Here is a 27250-nt window from a genome sequence, read left to right on the forward strand (position 1 = left end):
GTGATGCCCAGTCGGGCCATCAGTTAGATAAGTGGTCTTTTTTTATTTTTAAAGAGAAATTGGTGGAAAGTAAGAAAAATATTACATTTTTAATGTCACTAGTGGAGGTGTAACTGTTTACCATATTAGATTATGGCCTGTCTGGTTTACAGACTTATTAAGCACCAGCCCTGTCCTCATTTATAGCAACTACCATATCCTCTCTTCTCTATATTCTAACCTTCTTTAACCTTGTCACCCACTCCATACAATCACCGGTTCTATATCTAGTCAACCTCCACATCCATAGGACTGCCGAAGTCTTCATTTCCACATCATCTGCCCAATCCTCCCCTCCTCTATAGAGCTGTTTTCCCAGAGCCTCTGCTCCAATGGCCTCCCCACATTCAGTGCAGTCTCCTGCCAGTATGTGTCAATTCCATGCCTGTCACATCCAGATTCCACAATGTGTTCTTATAGTCCAGACCTTGTACACACTCTTGGTGCCCTTGCTCCACCCACCACTGCCACTCACCAGACACAGACTACCTATTTAAATCTCTCACACGTGGGCTGGGGACAAAGATATGTCTCAGTTTTTAAGGCACTTGCTAGCGTGTAGGAATCCCTGGGTTTGAGTCCCAGCACCACATAAATTATCTGTGGTAGCATATGCCTAGTACACCTGCATTGGAAGAAAAAGACAAGAAAAGCAGAAGTTCAAGGTCCTTCTCAGGTGTATAGCAAGTCTGAAGCCATCATCTCGATAGATGATAGATAGATAGATAGATAGATAGATAGATAGATAGATAGATAGATAGACAGACAGATCTTTTAGTCACACCTCAGTATGTCTAATATACATACAACATTGTTACATCTCATAGGGTTGGATTGTATAATTGTTAACAGTCAAATTCTAAAATAAAAATGAATGTTTCCTGATCAAAACTGTAAGCTCCGCCTTTAAGATATTTAGGAACAAATAGTTTAACAAGCAGTTGCTTCCAAAGAACAATGTTGGGAAGGACATTTGCCTTTCGTTTGATGCATCCCTGGGTTACTTGGAAGAAACTGGTAAAGGTGCTGACATCGCTGACATATCAGAAAGAAAGAGAAGCCAGGCCATGGGGAGTATGAAACCACAACTAGAGACTTTGCTCCGTCTCTCTCGAATGCTTGAGGACACTGTCACTTTGCCTGGCATTATTGTCCAGGTGGCAGGAAACTCCAAGACAACAATCACTGACAGGAAGGAGGACACAGCGGTGTTGTGGTGAGTGCACATTGAGAGATAAAAGCATAGCAAAACCAGAGATTGAGAAATGTCTCAGGAGGAACATGACGTAACAGACCCTACACTCCCATTTGCCAATGGGACTCTGAGCAGGAAACCACAGGGCTGTCTGGGGTGTTGATAGACTTTACTTCCTTCCAGCTTTTAAATGCACTTCTCCAGAGCAAAGAAATATCCTGTTGTGACTGTATCTTTCCTTCTACGCAAGCCAGCTTGCTACATCCAGCAAGAAGAATGGGGGAAAGGTAAGAGTCTATCTACAACTTGTTTCTGAATCTATTGTTATATACCTTTTGTGTCCTTAAATCCACACAACTCCCTTCTGGGGCAACATATTCAAGCTGCTATGAGGACTGTGAGAGGAAAAGACGAGCAGCTTGCAACTCCCTTCTGGTGAGTTTGGTGCAGGTTGGACAGTGAGTGGTTAGGGTGGTTAGTTAACATTCGTGAGACTCCTTACCACTAAAGCTTTTGCTGCTAACCTGCTCAGCAGATGAGCTCAAATCACAGAACTTTATGACCAGAGAATGCACGCAGTGTTCCAGCAGCCCCGAGGCAACTTCGGCGCACATCCTCTTGCTCAGCCGGGCTGCAGATGTCAGCCAGTGGTCTTGCCAAACACCACCCAAATTCAGAGCGAAGAGAATTGTCCAGCTATCTAGAGAAACAGAAAACACGCTCTGACTGCTCAGGGCCAGCAGTGACTGCCCATTCAGCATCACAGATTAGACGCCAAGGCAGGGCAGTGGTCTGTGTCTGCCAAAGAATACCAAGAAAAATGAAAAAGATGTGTCTGTCCCTACAAATGCTCAACCATCAGGAAAAATAGACATAGCTTTGTAAATACCAAGAAATTGTGAGCTCTCTGGAGGACACTAGCAAAGCTACAACAGCAGTGATTTTAAAACAGGGAGAGAAATGAAAGGAAACCCAGACCAGCCCACTCTTCCTTAAAGCTGTCAGAAGTTCAAGAATATGAAGTCAAGAGATTAATTAAGGTACGGGAATAGCAGCTGAATGGGCAGCCATCTCCTCACTAGGACACAAATTTGAACAGCTGTCTTTTTCATCAGGATATACTAATCATACAAAACACTTGGTTTTGCTAATGGCATTTCACATGTAAACGCAGTACCTGGGTGGGATTCATACCTTCACCGCCCTCTCTTTCCTCCCTCCTCTCGCTCTTCTCCACCATCCCCTAAGTAATCCCAAATTGTACTGTCATGTGGGTTTTTTTTTTTTTTTTTGGAGCTCCCCAATCCCCAACTTCCCTTAACCTCTAATAAATCCCCAACCCCTTTTTTTTTTTTGAGTTCTCCAATCCCCTCAACTTCCCTTAACCTGAAATAATTCCATTGCTCACACACATGTGTGTGGAGGTTAGAAGTAGAAATAAGGTATCTCCCTTGGTCACACTCCACACACACACACTTTATTAATTGAGTCAGGGTCTCTCGCTAAACCTAGAGCTAGCCAATTCCAGCTAGTCTGGCTTGCCAGCTCGCTCTGGGGAACCCGTGTCTTAGCTAGGGTGACTCTTGCTGTGATGAAACACCGTGACCAAAGGTGACTTGGGTAAGAAACAGTTTCTTTTGCTCGCAGTTCCATACAGCAGTGCATCCTCAGAAACAGGGCAGGAACACAAGGAGAGCAGGCACTCAAGCAGGGCAGGGGCCTGGAGGCAGGAGCTGATGCAGAGGACGTGGAGGGATGCTGCTTATTGCTTACTGCCTTGCTTCTCATGGATTGCTCAGCCTGCTTTCTTATGGAACCCAGGACCACCAACCAGCCCAGCACCACAACAATGAGCCCAACCCATCCCCAATCAGTCATTAATTAAGAAAATGCCCTGCAACTGGATCTCATGGAGGCATTTTTGAGGTTCCCTCTTTCAGATGACTCTAACTTGTACCAAGTTGACATAAAATTATCCAGCATAGCTTGATTCTGCCTCCCAAGCGTTTGGATCACAGGGGGCTGACATATCTACCCAGCTTAGAAGTAGGTTCCGGAGATCTGAACTCCACTCCTTGTGTATGCATGACAAGTGCATTACCCACTGAACCATCTCCCCAGCCACCCACATGTTTTGAGACAGTGTCTCTCAGTGAATGTGGAACTCACCGATTAGCTATACTGGCCCACGAGCAAGGCCATTGGGATTCATCTGTCTTCACCTCCCAGCTCTGAGATTACAGGCACTCACAATCATGCACGGCTTTTTACAGGGGTCCTGGTGATCTGAACCCAAGCACTCGATCCACTGAACTATATCCTCAGCCCCTCATTTTTTTCCTCTATAGCTGAATAAAAATATCATGGAGGGAAGAGAATAGAATATGTTTCCTTTATCCACACATCCTTATATGTACATGTAGGTTAATTCCATAATTTGACTATTGTGAATAAGACCCCAATAAACATAATTATAACTATAATAGTTATAAGTATCTCTATTGTATACTGACTTTGACTTCTTGAACTATATACCCAAAAGCAGCCTACATGGAGCCTATGGCAAGTTCAGCTCAACTTTTTGAGTGAAAAGCCACACTGGTTGCCTTCCTGGCTGCAGGGACTTACACTCCCTCCAGTAGTCAGGAGATCCATTTTCACCGTGTCCTCCCCAGCATCCAGTGCTGGTTATTGCCTTAGTGATGTTCGTTTTGACTGGAATGATCATTTTAATTGATGGTGTGCAGCATGAGAGATGGGGGTAGCTTCCGTCTTCTACCTGTGGGTTTCCTGTTTGACAGCGTTGTTTCCTAAAGAGGCAATCTTACCTTTGCTGAGGGTCAGATAGATGTAGCTGTGTAGTTTTGCAGCTGCATTCGCTAATCTACAACACTGGTCTCCATTTCCATTTCTTGTGCTGGTATCACTCTTGGTCCATTGGTCCAGGTCAGTATTACCATTTGAAACCAATGTTGTGATGTTTCTAGCATTGTTTTTGCTCGGGATTGCTATGGTCATTTATGTCCTTTTGTGCTTCTGTGTGAATTTTAGGGGTTTTCTTTCTATTTGTGTAAGAATGTCATTGGGCTTTTATGGAGACTCCCCTGTATCCATTTTCACATTACTGATATAGACAGTAGACAGATACAGGTCTTTCCAAAGTGTCGTCTTCAATTTCTATCCTCTGAGCCTTACTATTTCACTGTTCCATTCTTACTGACCCTAGTTATACTTTTTTTCCCTTTATCTTGAGCTTCATGTGGTCTGTGGATTGTATCTTGGGTAATCCAAGCTTATGGGCTAATATCCACTTATCACTGAGTGCATACCATGTGGTTTTGTGATTGGGTTACCTCACTCAGGATATTTTCTAACTCTATCCATTTGCCTATCAATTTCATGAAGTTGTTGTTTTTAATAGCCGAGTAGTACTCCATTATATAAATGTATCACATTTTCTGTATGCATCCCTCTGTTGAAGGGCATCTGGGTTCTTTCCAGCTTCTGACTATTATAAATAAGGCTGCTATGAATATAGTGGACCATGTGTCTTTGTTATATTTTGGAGCATCTTTTGGGTATATGCTCAGGAGTGATATAGCTGGGTCCTCAGGGAGTACTATGCTCAATTCTCTGAGGAACCTCCAGACTGATTTCCAGAGTGGTTGTACTAGTTTTCAATCCCACCAACAATGGAGGAGTGTTTCTCTTTCTCTACATCCTCGCCAGCATCTGTTGTCACCTGAGTTTTTGATCTTAGCTATTCTGACTGGTATGAGGTAGAATCTCAGGGTTGTTTTTGAATTGCATTTCCCTGATGACTAAGAATGTTAAACATTTCTTTATCTCAGCCATTCGATATTCCTCAGTTGAGAATTCTTTGTTTAGCTCGTATCCCATTTTTCATAAGGATATTTGATTCTCTGAAGTCTAACTTCTTGAGTTCTTTGTATATATTGGATATTAGCCCTCTATCAGATGTAGGATTGGTAAAGACCTTTTCCTAATCTGTTGGTTGCCATTTTGTCCTAATGAGACTGTCCTTTGCCTTAAAGAAACTTTGCAATTTTATGAAGTCCCATTTGTCAATTCTTGATCATAGAGCATAAGCCATTGGTGTTCTGTTCAGGAAATTTTCCCCATTGCCCACATGTTCTAGGCTCTTCCCCACTTTTTCTTCTATTAGTCTGGGTGTATCTGGTTTTATGTGAAGGTCTTTGATCCACTCGGACTTGAGCTTTGTACAGTGTGATAAGAATGGATTGATTTGCATTCTTCTACATGCTGACCTCCAGTTGAACCAGCACCATTTGTTGAAAATGCTATCTTTTTTCCATTGGATGGTTTTACCTCCTTTGACAAAGACCAAGTGACCATAGGTGTGTGGGTTCATTTCTGGGTCTTGAATTCTATTCCATTGGTGTACCTGCCTGTCTCTGTACCAATACCATACAGTTTTTATCTGTAATATTGTAATATTGCTCTGTAACATTGCTTGAGGTCAGGGATGGTGACCCAAGAAGTTCTGTTATTGTTGAGGATAGTTTTTGCTATCTTGGGTTTTTTGTTATTCCAAATGAATTTGCAAATTGTTCTTTCTAACTCTATGAAGAATTGAGTTGGAATTTTGATGGGGATTGCATTGAATCTGTAGATTGCTTTTGGCAAAATGGCCATTTTTACAATGTTAATCCTGCCAATCCATGAGCATGGGAGATCTTTCTGTCTTCTGAGGTCTTCTTCAGTTTCTTTCTTCAGTGACTTGAAGTTCTTGTCATACAGATCTTTCACTTGCTTGATTACAGTCACACCAAGGTATTTTATATTATTTGTGAGTATTGTGAAGGGTGTCATTTCCCTAATTTCTTCCTCAGCCTGCTTATCCTTTGAATAGAGGAGTGCTACTGATTCGTTTGAGTTAATTTTATATCCAACCACTTTGCTAAAGTCGTTTATCGGGTTTAGGAGTTCTCTGGTGGAATTTTTGGGTTCAGTTAAGTATACTATCATATCATCTGCAAATAGTGATATTTTGACTTCTTCTTTTCCAATTTGTATCCTTTGACCTCCTTTTGTTGTCTGATTGCTCTGGCTAGGATTTCAAGTACTGTATTGAATAGGTAGGGAGAGAGTGGGTAGCCTTGTCTAGTCCCTGATTTTAGTGGGATTGCCTCAAGTTTCTCTTCATTTAGTTTGATCTTGGCTACTAGCTTGCTGTATATTGTTTTTACTATGTTTAAGTATGGGCCTTGAGTTGCTGATCTTTCCAGGACTTTAACATGAAGGGGTGTTGAATTTTGTCAAATGCTTTCTCAGCATCTAATGAGATGATCATACTAACTCCTAGGAATGTCCTGGGTCACTGACTATGATTATGGCATGATTTCTTCTTCAGTACATTTCCTGTGATGTTTGTGTATGCTTGGCCCTGGGAGTTGCACTATTAGGAGGTATAGCCTTGTTGGAGGAAGTGTGTCACTGTGGGTGTGGGTTTTAAGACCCCATCTTAGCTGTCTGGAATCCAGTCTTCTCCTAGAGGGCTTCAGATGAAGATGTAGAACTCTCAGCTCCACCTGTACCATACCTGCCTGGAAGCTGCCATGCTCCTGCTTTGATGATTATGGACTGGACCTCTGAGTCTGAAAGCCAACCCTAATTCAATGTCCTTGTAAGAGTTGCTTTGGTCATGGTGTCTGTTCACAGCAGTAAAACCCTAGCTAAGACATTTCCTATTGCTATATAAGAGAACTACTACATTTTTAATATTGTCTGAAAATGTATCCATTTCTTCTAGATTTTTCCAATTGATCAGATAACAACTCTTCAAAATATTCCCTAGTAATTGTCTCTCATTATGCCCCCTCTTTAATCTATAATTTTATTTGGTCTTATCTCTGTCATTTTAGGTTTGTTTGGCTGATGGTACTAATGCTGGTGTATTATTTTGTTCAGTGAATTGTTCCTTTAGAGTCCACTCCATTGACCTTTGCCCTGATCTTATTGCCTCTGTCTATCAACTGTTTGTCTTGCTCTTCGTTTTCTAAGACTTTGAGGTACATCATTAAGTTGTTTTAGTTTGCTCTGATTTTTAAACGAAAGCACTCCTAGCTATAAACAACCACTTAGCACTGCCTTCACTGTACGGGAAACTTATGTAAGTTCTGTTTTGATTTTCACATGTTTCTAGGATTCTTTTTTTCAAAATAGAAAATTTTGTCATTCTTTCCAATATTATCTTTATTTTAAGATTATGATTTAATTACAACATTTCTTCCTTCCGTTTTCTCTCTCCAACCTTCCCTCAAATCCCTCCCCACCCTTCTCTTTTTTCCCTAATTGTTATTTCATGCATATGTGTATAGGATACATACATATCATATACATACACACATATATATATATATATATTCCTAAGTATATTGTAACCTGTTTGGTCTGTGTAATGTCACTTGTATGTATGTTTTAGGGCTGACTGTTTGGTGCTATTATCTTTTATTTCTTCCCTAGTTTCTTCATCCAAGAAAAGTTTCTATCACCATTTTTTTTTGTTTTCATAATTTCTTTACTATTGGTTTCTTGGTTTATTCTACTATGATCTTATAAGGCAAAAGAAATCATTGCAATTTATTTGTATATGTAAAGAACTGGGTTGGTTAATTTTCTAAGAATTTAATATATGAGTACTCTATGTTTATCATTTCTACCCCTCCTCTCCCTACTCCAACTCCTCCCATGTCCTCCTTCCATGCCCTCCTCCATAAAACCCATAACCTCTTATTTAATTAGAAACCTCTCCAGGGTTTCTCTGTGTAACTCTAGTTGTCCTGGAACTCACTCTGTAAACGACGCTGGTCTGGAACTCACAGAGATCTTCTGGCTCCCAAGTGTTGGGGTCAAAGGCGACACCACCAGCACCGGGTGCAGACACATTCCTAAACCTTGTTTGTGCAGAGAAACAGCTTGTGGGGCTTTCCTCTTTTGATTGCAGCCCTGCTCAGGCCCAGAGACTTGTGTCCCACCTCCTGCGTTTGTCATTCCATGTTAGGGTCTATTGTTTCTTCTGTAAATCTAAAGTTCAGTATTTCTGGGTTTTTCCTTGTCTTGCTCTACTGTAGTGCTATTCTTCCTGCCTCTCCAGACTACTCACTGCTCCTGGCAGCCTTGCAGCTGATCAATGGAAATGCAGGTCCCCGATAATTCACTCTCTTCCCCCATCTTCCTCGTGGTGGAACACCTGTTCATTCACCACAGCATCTTCATGAGAGCTGAGGGAACTAGGCACAAGACTAGAGTACCTGGTTTTAGTGTTTTTTAAAGACACCTCAGAAGCAGAAACGAAAGAGTTGTCTGTATCCCACACTAGAGAGAGAGAGAGAGAGAGAGAGAGAGAGAGAGAGAGAGAGAGAGAGAGAGAGAGAGACCCTGCTGCTTCAAGAAAATAAAGTAAATTGAGTCCAGATCTTGGATTTAAAATCTTGTACCAGATATTTTATTATGACACCTAGCGCCAGTCGGAATCCCACATCTCCTTCCCCTAAGCAAGTGGCCAAGAACTGAGCCTCTAGAACTACACTAGCCCAGGGCCAATGGCTGTCGCCCCCATCTCTGCCCCACTCATCATGACAGAAGACTCCACTCACTGGGAGATATGGCAGAAAAGTGAACAGAATATCAGACCCACCACAGTGAGGCCCAACACTAGACAGAGCTAAAACACCTCATCTGCTGACCCGCGTTTTCATACTGATTCTCTAACCCCGCCCTGGCATGCCACAGAGACTGTCCCCTAGGGACAGGTTTGGGTTTCACATGCAGCAACAGCAGCCTTAGTCTGGACTCTGGTGGACCCTGAGATGGTACAGGTTCCTTCATCCATTAGCTCTCTGGTGTAACTGACTTCAGCACACTCCACCATCCACCCAACCTCAGATGGCACATCGCTGACTAAAGTCCCAGCCACTGACATAAGACAAAGCAGAACCCTCAAGGTGTTGCCTTAGAATTCAGTGTGAGTTAGAAAACCTGGTGCTGGCCAGAGCCATATAGATGTCTGTTACCAGGACAAAGGCCATTGTGAAGCCTCCGGACCAATCCCCATGCCAGACGGGAAGAAAAGCGTCCCACTGTTGGTTGATTCTGCCCTGGCCTGCATCGCCTTATCTGAGCATGCTATTTTTAGCCATGAATTTATCTCAACAAAAGGAAGCCCGTAACAGAAATATCTTGTTCCTCCCAAGTGCCACATAGTCTCTGTGGGCTTAGGGATATCGGTGTTTCCTACCACAATGCCCACCACACCCCTCTCCCAATCCCAGGCAGTTCAGTAATAACTGAGAAAATAAAAGTCAAATCGACACCAAACCATTGTATGAGAGCTATGGGGACACTAGAGCGAGAAAGAGTGCTACAGTGCCTGAGCACATGCTGGTGACCAGACGAGGTCCCTGCACCTAACACAGAACCAGTCTGAGACTTCTGTAAGCAAACTTCAGGTTAGGTGGTCCTCTGGCACCTTTTAACGCTACCTGTGAACTTAGGGCAAACCTGGGCTTGGAGCGCCTTCTAGTGGTGAAATAGTGACAACACCCCCAACAGCGAAATCACCACGAGTTTGGGAGCTCAGAGTAAATGAGCAAGTTCAGAATCTCTGGGTGGACAAAGTCAGATTGTGAGCACTAAATCTATAACCTACTGCTTGAATACGCAGATGGTATGCTTGTCTACACACTTAAGAGATGTCAAGGAGGCCCGAGGACGGTAGGTACATTTAGCAAACAGAAACCTCAGCTTCAGTCCTCAGCACTTGAAAATAAGCGGGCATGACCTTCGCTAATGAACAAAATAAAGGAAGGGAAGTTCTGGGAAGATTATTCAGTTGGTAAAGTGCTTTCTGCACAAGCATGAGGCCCAGAACTCAGATATCTCGCATCTCACATAAAAGCCAGGCGTGGCACATACCGGTAAAGAAAGCAGAGACAGGAGGGTCCTTGGGGACTTGCTGGCCAATTAGTCTGACGGAATTAGTGAGCTGTGGGCTCGGTGAGATGCTCGGTCTTAAAAACTAAGCTATCGAGCAATTGAGAAAAACATCAATCTCTGCCCTGCCCCCACGTGAGCGCGGGGAGGGGGCAGATGGGGGAGGCACACGCGTTCGCGAACACACACACACATGCGCACACACACACACTGCCACACATACACACACACACACGCGCACACACACACACACTGCCACACATACACACACACACGTGCACACACACACACACACACTGCCACACATACACACACACACTGCCACACATATACACAAAAAGGTCACACCCACTCCAACAAGGCCACACCCACTCCAACAAGGCCACACCCACTCCAACAAGGCCACACCTTCTAAGCGTGCCCCTCCCTGGGCCTAGAGTATACAAACCATCTCAGTACTAGAAGTCCTTCCTGGTGAGTTTAGGTAAATAAAAGATCTTAAATATTAAGAGTGAGAAAGTCCAGTCCTGACTTTTTCAGGTGACAAGGTCTTATATCAACAGCTCGAGGTCTACCAAAGGCCACTAGAACTAATAAACAAACTCAGCAAAGTACAAAACCAACAGACCGAAACCATGTCGATATATGACAAGACCAGCCGGTCCTCTGCCATATCTGACAAAAATGCCAAGGAATGAATTCAACCACGGATGAAAGACCTTTAAAATGGAAGGTCTGGTTAAGTGAATTGGAAAGGACATTTTAAACGTAGAAAAGCAACCTAGATCAGAAGAATTGGTGTTGTTTAAATTCCATACTAGGGATTGGATGCAGCTCGGTGTTAGGGCGCATGCCTAAATATCCATACTACCCAAAAATGTCTGAAAATTCAGTGCAATCTTTACCAGGGTGTAGGGAATTGTGAGTTATCAAGATACCTACTGAGTTCATAACAGGAGACACAGCTCAGCTGTCAAGAGTGCACACTATTCTTGCAGAGGACCTGAGTCAGGCAGCTGAAAAATAACTATACTACTAGGGTCAGGTGATCCAACATACTGTCCTGGCCACAATAAGAAACCACACTCATGTGCACATGTTCCACACCAACAGAATGTATACAGAATTTAAAACAAACAATCGTTTTTAAAGGAAGAAGACAAAAATTGGCAACACATAGTACAATCACAGTAAGTGAGACTGAGATAGAAAGATGAGCTCAAGGCCAACCTGGGCTACATAGTGAGTCAATCTCAAAAAAACAAAAAAACAAAAAAAAGGCCAGAAAACATATTGAAATAAATGATGGATAAAAAATTCCCCTGCGAGACATCAGTGTACAGAGAGTACAAAGGTCTCCAGTGAATTTCGGTACAAAGAAAGGATTGCCAAAGGGTAACGATCAGCCCATCAGCAAAGAAAAATTCAATGATTTTTAAAGGCATTATAAATGAAGAAATCCCAATAAAGCCATCCACGAACCTCTTGGCAGAAACCCTACCTACCAACCACACATAAAACACAGCATAAAACATTTAAATTACTGTAGTAAAAAGATAATTGGAGAGCCAGAATACCATGCCAAGCATATCCGTCATTCATAAGTGATGCAGAAATAGAAAATTTCCTAGATAAACAAGGCAGACATAGTCCATGACCTCTTGGCTCACTTCACAGGAACTGCCAAAGGGAAGTTCTTCAAACTGAAAAAAAAATCAATCATATAAGACTTACAGAAACACACACTACAGAGCCCAGATATTAAAACAATGTAGGTCGTGGCAGTTAGCTGCTCCTCAGCTCCCTGAACTTCCTGGGAGATGCATCTGTGGGCGTGTCTGTGAGAACATCTCCAGAGCGGTTTAACAAAGGAGGGAAGACTCACCCTGACTGTGGGTAACATCACCGGTTGTTTGAATGAGACCTGAGACTGGACTAAAAGCAAAGAAAGAATAAATTGCTCCTCTCTCTGCTTCCTGATTTAAGGCCCTGTGACCGGCCACCTCATGCTCCCTCCACCACCCCTTCCCAGCCATGGCAAACAAAGAGCCCATGACATCCCCTCAAAGGAAAGAGCCCAAATAAACACTTCCATTTTTGAACTGCTTTTTTCAAGTGCTTTTACCACAGCAGAGATAAAAGTAACTAATCTAGGAAACAACACTGAAAATAACCCAGAACTGAAACTTTTTGTGTTAAATTTTCTAAGCCGATACACAAGTGAAAAGACATAATCATTATGGCTACATTAGTTTCTTTTCGGTGTTGTAACTGATACCTGAGGTAACATTCTAAGTGGAAGATGACTCTATTTTGACTCATGGTTTCAGAGGATTTAGCCCCTGGTTGCTCGGCTCTGTGTTTCTGGTCCCTCTGTGAGCAGAATGAACATGATGGCGGTGGAACTCTATGGCGGGGGAGTGTCAAACATTGGTGTATAATAAGCAAGGAGGAGCATACAGAGAGGACGCTAGAGATCTGTGACCCCGAGGAACACACTGCCACTGACCTATTCTATTCAAGTGTGCCCCAAATTTCAACAACATGGGCATCATATGGAGCTCATGTTTAATGTTTTGATTGTGTCTGCTCTCATCAGCTAATCTCTGGAGATGACCTTACACGAGAGATCTCCCAGGTGTTTCTTAACCTAATCAATTTTACAATCGAGATTAACTGTGACAAAGTCCACCCCTTCCCAACCCGACACCCCGAAACATCACTTCAAACCTCAACGTTTTACTGCTGAGCCTCAAATGACTTCTGTCTCTCTCACAACGAACAATCCACCCAGTCCTCTACCCAGTCCAACTGCTTTAGCAGATCCAACATAAAATTCAGAGTTTCCTGAGCCCCGAGATGTGCTTTCAGCCATGAACACCTATAAAAACTGTGTAATCCCATCAAACTGTGGTACAGAGTAAACATCGCCATCCCAACAGGGATAAGTGGAGGAATAGAGAGAACGGATCGCATCACAGTAAGAACAAAGCCCAGCAGGAAGCACGCTGTGGCTCCGTGTCCGATATCTAGGGCATACAGTATCAGGATCCAAGCGCCAACAGACTTGGGCAGCTAAGCTCCTAGAGTCTTGCTGTTTACAGCCCACTTGGCCTCACTCTGAAGCTGCTTCCACTTGGTATCTGTGCCTTTCTTCTGCAGAATTCTTAATCTGTGGCATCTCCAACATTGCCACTATAGTTTAGGCTTTACCCTGAAGGTTCACTTATCACACTCTTGGGGGTTCCTCTGTAAAGAGTGCCAACCTGCTACACACGGCTAGGCTTTCTAGCTTTCCTTTGGAATTTCAGTGGAAAATTCCACAATCTGGTAACTTTTGTATTCTGGATGCACCACAAGAACAATGGCTATGTCTAATACCAACTCAAGCAGTATCTGGACTCCCCAGGGTCGTGACCACAATAGCCCCTGAGAAGCTCAGCCAATGAACCTAAGAAAGCATCTGCACTGTGTAAGAACGCCCTGGGGTCCCATCTGTCTCACAGAAAAGTCTTTCAAATTAGTGTACTAATTTGCACCCTTGAACATGCAATGGATAGAGTCTGGCCAGAGAATCTTGAAATACCCTCAGAAGTATTCCTGTTTATTGCCTTAGTATTTCTTGTTTGGTTGGTTTGGTCTGGTTAGGTTTGGTTTGGTTAGGTTGGATTTGGTTCGGTTTGGTGTAGTGTGGGTTTTTTTGTTTGTTTATTATTGTTGTTGTTTGGTTTTTTGTTTGTTGTTGTTTTGGTTGGTTGGTTAGGAGTTGGTTTGTTTGTTTTTGGGGGGGTTGTTTTTTGTTTTTTGTTTTATTTTGGTTTTTTGGCCAACTCAATGCAAACCTAGACAAACCAAGAAAGAATTGAGAAAATGTCTCCATCAGACTGGATGGCAGGCAAGTCTGTAGGCATTTTCTTGACTAATGGTTGATGTAAAAGGGCCACACACTGTGGGCTGAGCAATCCTTGACTAGCGAACTAGTTAATTGTGGTTCCCCATGTGATGTAGAGCATCATGGTGGAATTCCGTAGTGGTTTTGAGCACCATATTGGTGGGTATAGTGTTGTACAGCATCGCCCTGGGAGTGTGTAGTTATTTATAGCATGTTAGGCGTGTCTAGTGATGCAGGGCACCATGGGGAGATTTTGTAGAGGGGCAGAGGGTCATGTTGGTGTGTGAAGTGTTGGAGAGCATCACAGTGGGGGTGTGTTGTGATGATTAGCACCATGGGAGGAGTGTGCAGTGATGCAGGCATCACAGGGAGAGTGTGTGGTGGTGAAGGGCATTACAGTAGACCCTTGTAGCAATGCAAGGAGAGAGAGCCTTGATCAGCACCGCAGGAGACCAGGGATGAACATTAAAATGGCTCGCATGGCATGATCAGAAGGTGATTCCTTTCTCTGATTAAGTCTTGGGATTTTTCAGCCATGTTAAATGAGGATTCTACAAACCAAGTACATAAACTAAACATAGTCAACAAACTAAACGTAACTTGTTCCTCGTGAAGTTACTGGCTCAATATAAGAGACAAATACCTCAGACCCTGAAATTAGCCTTGAACATTTCTAAGCTGCCTAATAGGAAGTAAAAGATTTACTGGGTTTCCACTTACCTCCTTTTCTAGTCTGTTGGGACCATAGTAGAGGGAATCTCTTAGAGAGCATGAGGAGGAAGCTGTGCATTCATCCCTGGGTGCCTGTCTGCATCCTCCTTTGGCCTGGGGGCCTCTGTGAATTCCTGGATTCATGGTTGCTTTTGTGAGATTACAAAAAGAAAGAGAGAAAGAGAGAGAGAGGGGGTGGGGAAGGAAGGAAGGAAGGAAGGAAGGAAGGAAGGAAGGAAGGAAAGAAGGAAAGAAGGAAAGAAGGAAAGAGGGAAGGAAAGAAGCTTCCAGATTTTGATTTTTTTTTTCTTCCTAGACAACTACTATTCCCTTCCATGTTGTTAAATTCTTCTCATTCTTTCTTTACTTTGTTTAAGCTGGGTGGATCCTTTTATATATAGATAGACAGACAGATTTTTTAAATTTTATTTTTCTTGGATACTTTACATTTCAAGTGTTATACATTCCTTTCTCCCTCACACGTGCCCCTTCCCCCTTCCCTCTGGTATATGAGGAGGCTTTCACTCCCACCCACCCACTCCCACTTCAATGCCCTGGCATTCCCCTACAATGGGGAAACGGGCCTCCACAGGACCAAGGGCTTCTCCTCCTACTGATGCCCAATAATGCCTTCTTCTGAGACATATGTGGCTGGACTCATGGGTCCCTCCATATGTACTCATTGGTTGGTGGTTGAGTCTCTGGAAGCTCTGGTGGGGTTTGGTTGGTTGATATTGTTGTTCTTCCTATGGTTTTGCAAACATCTTCAGCTTCTTCAGTCTTTCCTCTAACTCCTCCATTGGGGTCCTCTTGTTCAGTCCAATGGTTAGCTGCAAGCATCCTCATCTGTATCAGTAGGGCTCTAGCAGAGCCTCTCAGGGGACACCCATATCATGCCTGTCTACAAGCACTTCTTGGCATCAGCAATAGACTGAGTTTGGTGGCTGCATATGGGACGGATTCCCAAGAGGGCAGTATCTGGATGACCTTTTCTTCAGTCCTTTCTCCACTCTTTATCCCTGTATTTCCTCTCATGAATATTTTGTTCCCTCTTGTAAGAATGAATGAAACATCCACATTTTGGTCTTCCTTCTACTTGAGCTTCATATAATCTGTGAAATTTTTCTGAGATATTTCAAGCTTTTGGGCTAATATCCGTTTATCAGTGAGTGCATACCATGTGTGTTCTTTTGTGACTGGACTACCTCACTCAGGATTATATTTTCTAGTTCCATTCATTTGCCTCAGAACTTCATGAAGTCATTGTTTTTAATAACTGAGTGATACTCCATTGTGTAGGTGTACCACATTTTTGGTATCCATCCCTCTGTTGAAGGACATCTGGATTCTTTCCAGCTTCTGGCTATTATGAACATAGTGGAGTATGTGTCCTTGTTATATGTTGGAGCATCTTTTGGGCATATGCCCAGAAGTAGCACAGCTGGATCCTCTGGTAGTACTATGTTCAATTTTCTGAGGAACCACCAGACTGATTTCCAAAGTGGTTGTACCAGCTTACAATCTCCAGCATCTGCTGTCACCTGAGTTTTTAATCTTAGCCATTCTGACTGGTGTGAGGTGGAATCTCAGGGTTGTTTTGATTTGCATTTCCCTGATGACTAAGGCTGTTGAACATTTCTTTAGGTACTTCTCAGTCATTCAATATTCCTCAGTTGAGAATTCTTTGTTTAGCTCTGTACTCCATTTTTTCATAGGGTTATTTGATTCTCTGGAGTCTAACTTCTTGAGTTTTTGTACATATTAGATATTAGCCCTCTATCGGATGTAGAATTGGTAAAGACCTTTTCATAATCTGTTGGTTGCCATTTTATCCTTTGCCTTACAGAATCTTTAAAATCTTATGAGGTCCCATTTGTCGATTCTCGATCTTAGAGCAAAAGCCAGTGGTGTTTTGTTCAGGAAATTTTCCCCTGTGCCTATGTCTTCGAGGCTCTTCCCCACTTTCTCTTCTATTAGTTTCAGTGTATCTGGTTTTATGTGGAAGTCTTTGATTCACTTGGATTTGAGCTTTGTACAAGAAAATAAGAATGGGCCAATTGCATTCTTCTACATGATGACCTCCAGTTGAACTAACACCATTTGTTGAAAATGCTGTCTTTTTTCTCTTGGATAGTAGTAACTCCTTTGTCAAAGATCGAGTGACCCTACCTAAAGACTATACATGGACTGACCCTGGACTCTGACCTCATAGGTAGCAATGAATATCCTAGTAAGAGCACCAGTGGAAGGGGAAGCCTGGGTCCTGCTAAGACTGAACCCCCAGTGAACTAGATTGTTGGGGGAGGGTGGCAAGGGGAGAGGATGGGAGGGAACACCCATAAAGAAGGGGAGGGGGAGGAGGGAGGGAGATGTTTGCCCAGAAACTGGGAAAGGGAATAACACTCGAAATGTATATAAGAAATACTCAAGTTAATAAATAAAAAAAAAAAAAAAGATCGAGTGACCACAGGTGTGTGGGTTCATTTCTCAGTCTTCAATCCTATTCCATTGATCGACCTGCCTGTCTCTGTACCAATAGCATGCAGTTTTTATCAGAATTGCTCTATAAGACAGCTTGAGGTCATGGATGGTGATTCCTGAGAAGTTTTTATACTTGAGAATAGTTTTTGCTATCCTGGGTTTTTTGCTTCTCCAAATGAATTTGCAAATTGCTCTGTTTAATTCTATGAAGAATTGAGTTGGAATTCTGATGGGAATTTCATTGAATCTGTAGATTGCTTTTGGCAAGGTGGCCTTTTTTACTTTATTAATCCTGCCAATCCATGAGCATGGGAGGTCTTCCCATCTGAGATCTTCAATTTCTTTCTTCAGAGACTTGAAGTTCTTGTCATACAAATCTTTCACTTGCTTGGTTATAGTCACACCAAGGTATTTTATATTATTTGTGGCTATTGGGAAGGGTGTCATTTCCCTAATTTCTTCCTCAACCTGTTTATCCTTTCAGTAGAGGGAGGCTACTGCTTTGTTTGAGTTAATTTTAATATCCAGCCACTTTGCTGACATTGTTTATCAGCTGTAGTAGTTCTCTGGTGGAATTTTTGGGATCACTTAAGTATATTATCATATCATCTGCAAATAGTGCTATTTTGACTTCTTCCTTTCCAATTCATATCCCTTTGACCTCTTTTTGTTGTCTGATTACTCTGGCTAGGGTTTCCAGTACCATATTGAATAGATAGAGAGAGAGTGGACAGCCTTGTCTAGTCCTTGATTTTAGTGAGATTGCTTCATGTTTCTCTCCATCTAGTTTGATGTTGGCTACTGATTTGCTGTATATTGCTTTTACTATGTTTAGGTATGGGACTTGAATTCCTGATCTTTAGAAAACTTTTATCATGAAGGAGTGTTGAATTTTGTCAAATGCTTTCTCAGCATCTAATGAAATAATCACGTGTTTTTCCCTTGAATTTCTTTTTTTATGTAAACAACAAAATATTTTAATGTTTCATGTCACAAAGGGTATACCTGAATGACCTGAGTGACAGCATGGTCAATGCTTCAGGACAAGTCACAATTTTGTACTAACAATCAGTTCAACCACAGCTTGAAATGTAGTTTGTCCCAGCTGCAAAAGCCACAAGACACCGATCATGCATCTTACCCCCAGTACAGACTTTTATAAAACACACGTGTAATTAGCACAATAAACGCTCTCATGATGCACTCCAACATAGAGCACAGAAATACACGCTATGGAGTGCAGCCCTCATGTCTCCACAGGCATGAGCTAGAGGATTAAACAGCAGCCTGTGATGTGACGGCAGGAGTTCAGAGCGCTCCACTCTGCACGTGAGTCACCCTACACTGAGAACTGTCACCCTATCCAGTGGGTGGCAGGTACAGTCTCACAAACAGTGTTCTCTCCTAAGAGCAGAGAGGTCAATGTGGATCTGAGTCATTGTTTACCTAGAAGGCATTACAGGACACCTCCATAGAAGTTGGGGATTGGCTTTGGGTTGAGTCTAACAGTGCCCCTCAGACTCTTGCACACTCACACCCCTGTGCCCCAGGGAAGTGCACTGCCAATGGCAGATATAAAAATAGGTTGGCATGCTCTAGACACAGGGCGAGGGAACGTGAAGCAGAATTCCCAAATCCCACGAGTTCCATTCCCTCCTCTGTCCCAGCACACCATGCTACAAGTTCAGAACCAGTCTGTAGTAAAGGCCCTGAGGCAGCGTCAAGCTTTGCATATGCCTGAGAAGAAGAGCTGGCACAGCTGAGCTCTGGCTGCAGAGTTGGGAGGGATTTACATATATCAAACCATCCTTGCATCCCTCGGATAAAGCCTACTTGATCATGATGGATGATCGTTTTGAAGTGTTCTTGGATTTGGTTTGCAGAATCTTACGGAGTATTTTGGCATCTATATTCATGAGGAAAATTGGTCTGAAGTTCTCTTTCTTTGTATGGTCTTTGTATGGTTTAGGTATAAGCCTAATTGTGGCCTCAAAGAAAAAATTGGGTAGTGTTCCTTCTGTTTCTATTTTGTGGAATAGTTTGGACAATATTGGTATGAGGTCTTCCATGAAGATCTGATAGAATTCTGAACAAAACACATCTGGTCCTAGGCTTTTTTTGGTTGGTAGACTTTTAATGACTGCTTCTATTTCTTTAGGGGTTATGGGACTATGTAGATGGTTTACCTGATCCTGATTTAACTTTGGTGCCTGGTATCTGTCTAAAAAATTGTCTATTTCATCCAGATTTTCCAGTATTTTTTTAGTATAGGTTTTTGTACTAGGGTCTGATAATTTTTTTAATTTCCTCAGTTTCTGTTGTTATGTCTCCCTTTTCATTTCTGATTTTGTTAATTTGGACACTGTCTCTCTGCCCTCTGGTAAGTCTGGCTAAGGGTTTACCTATCCTGTTTTTTTTATAACTTTTGGTTGAAATTAAATTTTATTTGGTATTAGAATGGCTACTCCAGCTTGTTTCTTGGGACCATTTGCTTGAAAAATTCTTTCCCAGCCTTTTACTCTGATGTAGAATCTGTCTTTGTCACTGAGGTGTGTTTCCTGCATGCAGCAAAATTCTGGGTCCTGTTTATGTATCCAGTCTGTTAGTCTATGTCTTTTTATTGGGGAATTGAGTCCATTGGTGTTAAAAGATATTAAGGAATAGTGATTGTCTCCTGTTATTTTTGTTGTTAGAGGTGGGATTATGTTTGTGTGGCTTTTTCCTTTTGAGTTTGTTGCAGGGAAATTACTTTTTTGCTTTTTCTAGGGTGTAGTTTCTCTCCTTGTGTTGGAGTTTTCCATCTATTATTCTTTGAAGGGCTGAATTTGTGGAAAGATATTGTGTAAATTTGGTTTTATCATGGAATATCTTGGTCTCTCCATCTATGTTAATTGAGAGTTTTGCTGTATATAGTAGCCTGGGCTGACATTTATGTTCTCCTAGGGTCTGTATAATATCTATCCAGGATCATCTGGCTTTCATAGTCTCTGGTGAGAAGTCTGGTGTAATTTTGATAGGTCTGCCTTTATATGTTACTTGATCTTTTTCCCTTACTGCTTTTAATATTCTTTCTTTGTTTTGTGCATTTGGTGTTTTGACTATTATGGGATAAGGGAAATTTCTTTTCTGGTCCAATCTATTTGGAGTTCTGTAGGTTTCTTGTATGTTTACGGGTGTCTCTTTCTTTAGGTTAGGGAAGTTTTCTTCTATGATTTTTTGAAGATATTTACTGGTCCTTTGAGCTGGGAGTCTTCACTCTCTTCTATACCTATTGTCCTTAGGTTTGATCTTCTCCTTGTATCCTGGGTTTCCTGGATGTTTTGGGTTAGGAGCTTTTTGCATTTTGCATCTTCTTTGATGGTAGTGTCAATGTTTGCTATGGTATCTTCTGCCCTGAGATTCTATCTTTTATCTCCTGTATTCTGTTGGTAACGCTTGTGTCTATGACTATGATCTCTTTCCTAGGTTTTCTATCTCCAGGGTTGTCTCCCTTTGTGCTTTCTTTATTGTTTCTATTTCTATTTTTAGATCCTGGATGGTTTTGTTCAATTCCTTCACCTGTTTGGTTGTGTTTTTCTGTAATTCTTTAAGGGATTTTTGTTTTTCCTCTTTAAGGGCTTCTACTTGTTTAGTTGTGTTGTCCTGTGTTTCTTTAAGGGAGTTATTTATGTCCTTCTTAAAGTCCTCTATTATCGTCATAAGATGTGATTTTTAAATCCAAATCTTGCTTTTCTGGTGTGTTGGGACATGCAGTATTTGCTGTGGTGGGAGAACTGGGTTCTGATGATGCCAAGTGGCCTTGGTTTCTGTTGCTTAGGTTTTTGCCCTTGCCTCTCACCATCTTGTTGTCTCTGGTGTTAGCTGGTCTTGCTGTCTCTGACTGGAGCTTTTCCCTCCTGTGGGTCTGTAAGCCTGTGATCTTAGTAGTGAGAGGGCTCCTTGGAGACCAGCTCCCTCAGGGCAGATTTTGTGTCCAAGGGCTGTGGGACAGCCCCAGCTCTGGGTGCAGATGGAGATCAGAAGGGTCCTGTCCTAGGCAGCCCTGTGGCTCCCACACCCCATGTCCTCCTGGCGGGCCTCTCCTTGGACAGTCAATGGAGAGAGCATGGGTCCTACCTGTGGGCTGTGGAATTAGGAGGGAGAGCCCTCCTGGCAGACCAGCTCTCTGCCAGCAGGTTTTGAACCAACTAGATGGTTTCTTAATCTGCTATCTCAAACCTAGCTTGGATATTTCTTCTCTGGCTTTTCTCCCATCCACATATAATCAATACACCGTGGTGATGGTTCTAAAGGACTGCTCAAAAGTGAGGGGGTGGGTTCCAGAGCTTTGGGGTTCTTAATAAGTTGTCTTCCCTCTGCCAGCCTGTACCACCTCCCCTGAAACACAAAAACCATTATTCCTATATGGCAAGGTAGGCCTGACAATTAATAATTATTAAAAAGTACCTTATAAATGTCATAAAAGCTCATAGTAAAACTCATCCTCTTATACAGTTAATATGTTGTGGAGTCTTCTTAAATCCAACATAAATCCAACATAACTCACGTACCATGTCATACAGATGACAAAAATTTATTGTGATCAAGCTGACTCTGGTCCATCGGGGCCTCAGAACAGACCCAAGAGCTGAACTATGACCCTGAAGGAATGTTGCACAGCTTAGTTAAAGAATGAAACCTTAATGACGGGGAGCTAGATGGCCTTTAGCATTGTCCAATCATATTTTGACACAAAGGGTTGAGCAAAGGAGTTTTCACCAATCCGGTTAGGAGTAAATTCCAGGGCCTGGGAATAGAAACTTAGTTTGACCCTGCCAGCAAGATGGAGAAGTCGCCCTTGAGATGTCTGGGCTCAGGAAAAACTGTTACCTTACAAGTTGTCCCTAAGATGTCTGGACTCTGACAACTAGTTCCTTATACAGAAGCTGTTCAGCTATCGGGAAGTCCCCCAGTTCCCTCTAGGTCCCGGGACCTTGAATTTAGTTTCTCCCTGTGATCAAATGGAGTCCGAAAATGAAATGGTAGTTCTTAGAATAAGTTTCTTTTGCTTGTCCCCAACAAGTATGTGTTAGTAATATGTGTTTTTAATAAAAGGCGCGTTCATACAGAAGGACTCACGTATTGTTTGTGTTCCCAGCTTCACCGGTACAGGGTTTATAAACCTAAACACCTCACCCTCGGCAATAGCAGTCACAACAACAAATCCAATGGACAAAACCATACCTGGAAGTTTCAACAGCCGGACCCTGATCCCAAACTTGTTGATCATCATCTCCGGACTGGTCGGGCTGACAGGAAACGCCATGGTATTCTGGCTCCTGGGTTTCCGCTTAGCCAGGAATGCCTTCTCAGTCTACATCCTAAACTTGGCCCTGGCTGACTTCCTCTTCCTCCTCTGTCACATCATAGACTCCACGCTGCTCCTTCTCAAGTTTTCCTACCCCAACATTATCTTTCTCCCGTGCTTTAACACCGTCATGATGGTCCCCTACATCGCAGGCCTGAGCATGCTCAGTGCCATCAGCACCGAGCGCTGCCTGTCTGTCGTGTGCCCCATCTGGTATCGCTGCCGCCGCCCAAAACACACTTCAACTGTCATGTGCTCTGCGATCTGGGTCCTGTCACTGTTGATCTGCATTCTGAATAGGTATTTCTGTGGCTTCTTAGATACCAAATACGAAAAGGACAACCGGTGTCTGGCATCGAACTTCTTTACTGCCGCGTGCCTGATATTTTTGTTTGTAGTCCTCTGTCTGTCCAGCCTGGCTCTGCTGGTCAGATTGTTCTGTGGCGCTGGGCGGATGAAGCTCACCAGATTGTACGCGACCATCATGCTGACCGTTTTGGTTTTTCTCCTCTGCGGGTTGCCCTTTGGCATCCACTGGTTCCTGTTAATCTGGATTAAGATTGATTATGGTAAATTTGCTTATGGTCTTTACCTGGCGGCACTCGTCCTGACTGCTATTAACAGCTGTGCCAACCCCATCATTTACTTCTTCGTGGGCTCCTTCAGGCATCAGAAGCACCAGACCCTCAAAATGGTTCTCCAGAGGGCGCTGCAGGACACTCCTGAGACAGCGGAAAACACGGTGGAGATGTCAAGCAGCAAGGTGGAGCCGTAATGAAGGGCCTCTGCCTGGACCTCAGAGGTGGCTTTGGAGTGAGCACTGCCCTGCTGCACTTGACCACTGTCCACTCTCCTCTCAGTCTTGGGACTTGATATGCCTTGGTGATCCACCATCATCTTCCGCAGCTCTCCATTGACTTGGTTTTCCTACCTCTCCTGAGTCAAAGCATTAATCAGAAAGTATCGAGTCTCCACCCTTCTTGATGTTAATAAAAGTCTCATGCTAACTTCCTCTGAAGCTTTCTTGCTGTTTCTTTGCAACTTTCGCTGGCATGGAAATGGTCCAGGTCCAAAACCATGACTCTCTTGTCTGTGATTGTTCTGTACCTGAATGTAAAGACAGGAGTCCCCTGGTTTCCTGTGAAACATCCTCAGGAGACAACACCTTCAACAAAAATGCTTCACACCAATCCGGTCACAACACTCACCCTGCTGATAATAGTATAGGACTTACACGAAATTGACAAAGACAGGTGTAAGACCCAGACGCCACACCACATTAACACTCTTAGGACCCTGTGGCTCAGCAGGAGAATCCCATGTCTCCAGCCAGCCAACCCCAGCATCGAGGAGTCCTGAAGTACCTGAGGATGTAGACTCTGTGAGTTCTAAATGATGAAGAGCAGCGAGACTATATTTCTGAGCTGATTAAATCATGACCACCTTAGAGCTCCTGTCCATCCGTGGAAATAGAAGCAGGTAACAGAGTTACAACATGTCACTGGTCAGATCTTATTCCATAAGAACTGTGGGCCTGCTTTCTGAACAAGGCTGTGAGATTTGACTTCACTGCAATCATGGCCTAAATAGAAGAGCCATATTGATTAAGAAAGACCTAGAAATGCATCCTCTCTACCTCTCTATAATCAAAATGAGCAAATACTCTTTGCACTGGACTGGCGGCTGCCTGGCATTTGGAGGGACAGCTGTGACACGTTCTTTCCGTATGTGGAGATGGTGCATGTCAGGCACCAATATTACTGTAACAGTTTTGGCCATAGAAATAGATGTGATTTTTACCCCTAGTATCGGGAGCTCCCAGCAGTATAGAAAAGGTCTCCTTACACAAATCTGTCAGACAGATACAACTGACTCTGAATCCATCCAGGATGAAAAAAAAACCATAGATATGTCAAAAGACAAGAGTATCTTGTTTATAAGATTTAGTTACAACTATGCGATTGAGGTGGGTAAACTGGGGACGATTTCCAGGGATGCTTTAAATCTGAATTGATGACTCTACAATTTTGACTGTCATATTAAACATTTTTGTGGCTGGTGTGGGAAGATAAGCAGTCTAGACACAATAAAATGGAAGAAGGGATAATTCATTGCATCATTTTGTTAATAATAATAATAATAATAATAACAATAACAAACTTAAGATTCTTCAGAGAATGGTTACCAACACACACACACACACACACACACACACACACACACACACACACACACACTTACTAGAGCAAGCAGCATGTCCCCACTTGCTCAGTACAGCCTTTTTGAGAGTGGAGGAAAGAGCTCCGGCCTCAGAGTAAATTTAACATTTCATTCCCTGAGTAACCCTTAACTCTAAACATTGGCCTAAGGTGATAACAGGGGGCTGGGCTCAGAGGTCGAGAGTATTGTCTGCTCTTCCAGAGGTCCTGAGTTCAATTCCCAGTAACCACCTGGTGGCTCATAATCGTCGGTAATGAGATCTCATGCCTTCCTCTGGTGTGTAGGTGGACATGCGGGCAGAATGCTATATCATAATAAATAAATCTTTTTTTTTAAAGAGTTGATAACGCAGAGCTTCCAGGACTAAGCCACTACCTAAAGACTATACATGGACTGACCCTGGACTCTGACCTCATAGGTAGCAATGAATATCCTAGTAAGAGCACCAGTGGAAGGGGAAGCCCTGGGTCCTGCTAAGACTGAACCCCAGTGAACTAGATTGTTGGGGGGAGGCGGCAAGGGGGAGGATGGGGAGGGAACACCCATAAAGAAGGGAGGGAGAGGGGATGTTGCCCGAAACCGGAAAAGAAATAACACTCGAAATGTATATAAGAAATATTCAAGTTAATTAAAAAAAAAAAAAAAAAAAAGAGTTGATAACGACCTAACAGAAACCTCCTATCTGAGAAGTCACCCTAAGGTCTTTGTATATTCAGGATAGACATGTTTTTCTTTGCCTGTGTAAGAAGTGAGAACTCTGCCACTGAGCTACATCTTCAGCCTTATACCACCTGGACATCCGGGTTAAGCCCTTTGTAACAGCTTGCTACATTTGTGACAGAACGGAGCAGATCAGCTTCTCATGCTCTGAAGAGGACAGTGGGAGAAAGGGACACGGCTTGGCCATGCTATGGTCTCTCTCTCTCTCTCTCTCTCTCTCTCTCTCTCTCTCTCTCTCTCTCTATCTATCTATCTATCTATCTATCTCTCCTTCCATGCTTTCCCTTCCAAAAGCTATTGGGAGAAAAGATCAAAATCTAAATGTTGCTTAATTACCATAAGTTCCTGTGACATCATCTTCCTGCCCAGGTGTGTAGTTAACATCTGTCCAGAAAACCAGTGTCCTGATAACCACGTGTGTGGTCCATCTACAAACTGCTCTGTCTGTTGTTTAATTGTAGGGGTGTGTGTGTGTGTGTGTGTGTGTGTGTGTGTCCCGAGGGCAGGGCTTGGAGTGGGTGGATATAAGATCAGTGAGGGAAGAGTCAGACACCAGACACCATTCAGTTTCATTTCCTGAGAGACAGGACAGTGAGGAAGCACATTTAGGTATGCCTTCTCCTACTCTGACAGCCTCTGACTCTCACAGGCTTCGTTCATACATAAAACTGTTTACTCAGAAACGATATTCATTGATTACACAGCTTTTCAAATGTACTTACTTCTACAGTCTTCCTTGATCACCTAGGGATGTTGAAAGAGGAGCAACGCAAGCAAGCAGTAATCTTATGAGAACTAAAACTTAACATTATGATAAAATCAAATTCCTTTTAACTCAATATCTTCTTCCTGGAGACTGGTGTCGTAAAGCCTTGTGGTTGCAGAAATTCTAGACAGGATGGCTCTATTTGAATTTGGTTCTGTTTCATTCTGACACAGAATTAATAGACCAAACATTATTCCCTACTGCCTGTTATATCAAGTTTGGCTTCTGGAAAAGTCCCATCTCCCTGACCCCTGTTTAACTCTGCCTTCCCTTCATCTATATTTCTTTTACATTTGTCATAAGACCACCCTCCTTTTTCTTTGATTCTTAAAATACCGTGCAGCCCTTGCATAAGCAAAGGTGGTTTGTTCTTTGTTTTTCTTATAATATCAGAAAAGTTCCGGTCTCACAAGTCTGTTCAGGAAGGCAGACAGCTCACTGAGTCAAATATTTTCCTCTGTGTCTCTGTCATGAACCCTTGTTTCAATATCATTCCTATCTTTATTACAACTCTGTAAGGAACGGAAGAACATCAGAGTTCCTAAAGCTGCTCGCGTTTGCCTGCAGGAGGGTACCAAGACTTGTCATTAACTGTACGATCACAATCTCTTCCTAGTCACACCAGTTCCTTGCTTTTGAAGCTGAACATAAAAATTTCAGTTTGTCGGCTTCTAGAATTCCCCTAAGTTTTTCTTCTTTAATAATTTTTCTCAAATCCTCCAATAACGTTCATTAATGTCTAAGTAATAAATCCTAAGAAAGCCTCGATTTCCTGCATAACTTCTTCCTGAGGCACTTGCATTCATTTCATTCTTGTTTACACCAGCTTTTCGTTATCCCAGCTCTAGCTTTTGGAGGGAAACCCTTAACAATGAAGAACGTAAGTTTAAGCAAAAGGTGTGT

At 42.7% G+C, this 27250-nt stretch overlaps 1 protein-coding gene across 1 annotated transcript; it reads left to right on the forward strand.

Moving 5' to 3' along the window:
- Positions 1–1450: 1450 nt before the first annotated feature.
- LOC116894336 (mas-related G-protein coupled receptor member A) lies at positions 1451–23659 on the forward strand. Its single transcript, XM_032896028.1, has 2 exons — positions 1451–1521; positions 22432–23659. Exons 1-2 carry the CDS (start codon positions 1511–1513, stop codon positions 23414–23416), a joined length of 996 nt encoding a protein of 331 aa, XP_032751919.1. The 5' UTR covers positions 1451–1510; the 3' UTR covers positions 23417–23659.
- Positions 23660–27250: the final 3591 nt, after the last annotated feature.

This window comes from Rattus rattus, chromosome 2, assembly GCF_011064425.1.
Source record: "Rattus rattus isolate New Zealand chromosome 2, Rrattus_CSIRO_v1, whole genome shotgun sequence".
Lineage (NCBI taxonomy): Eukaryota > Metazoa > Chordata > Mammalia > Rodentia > Muridae > Rattus > Rattus rattus.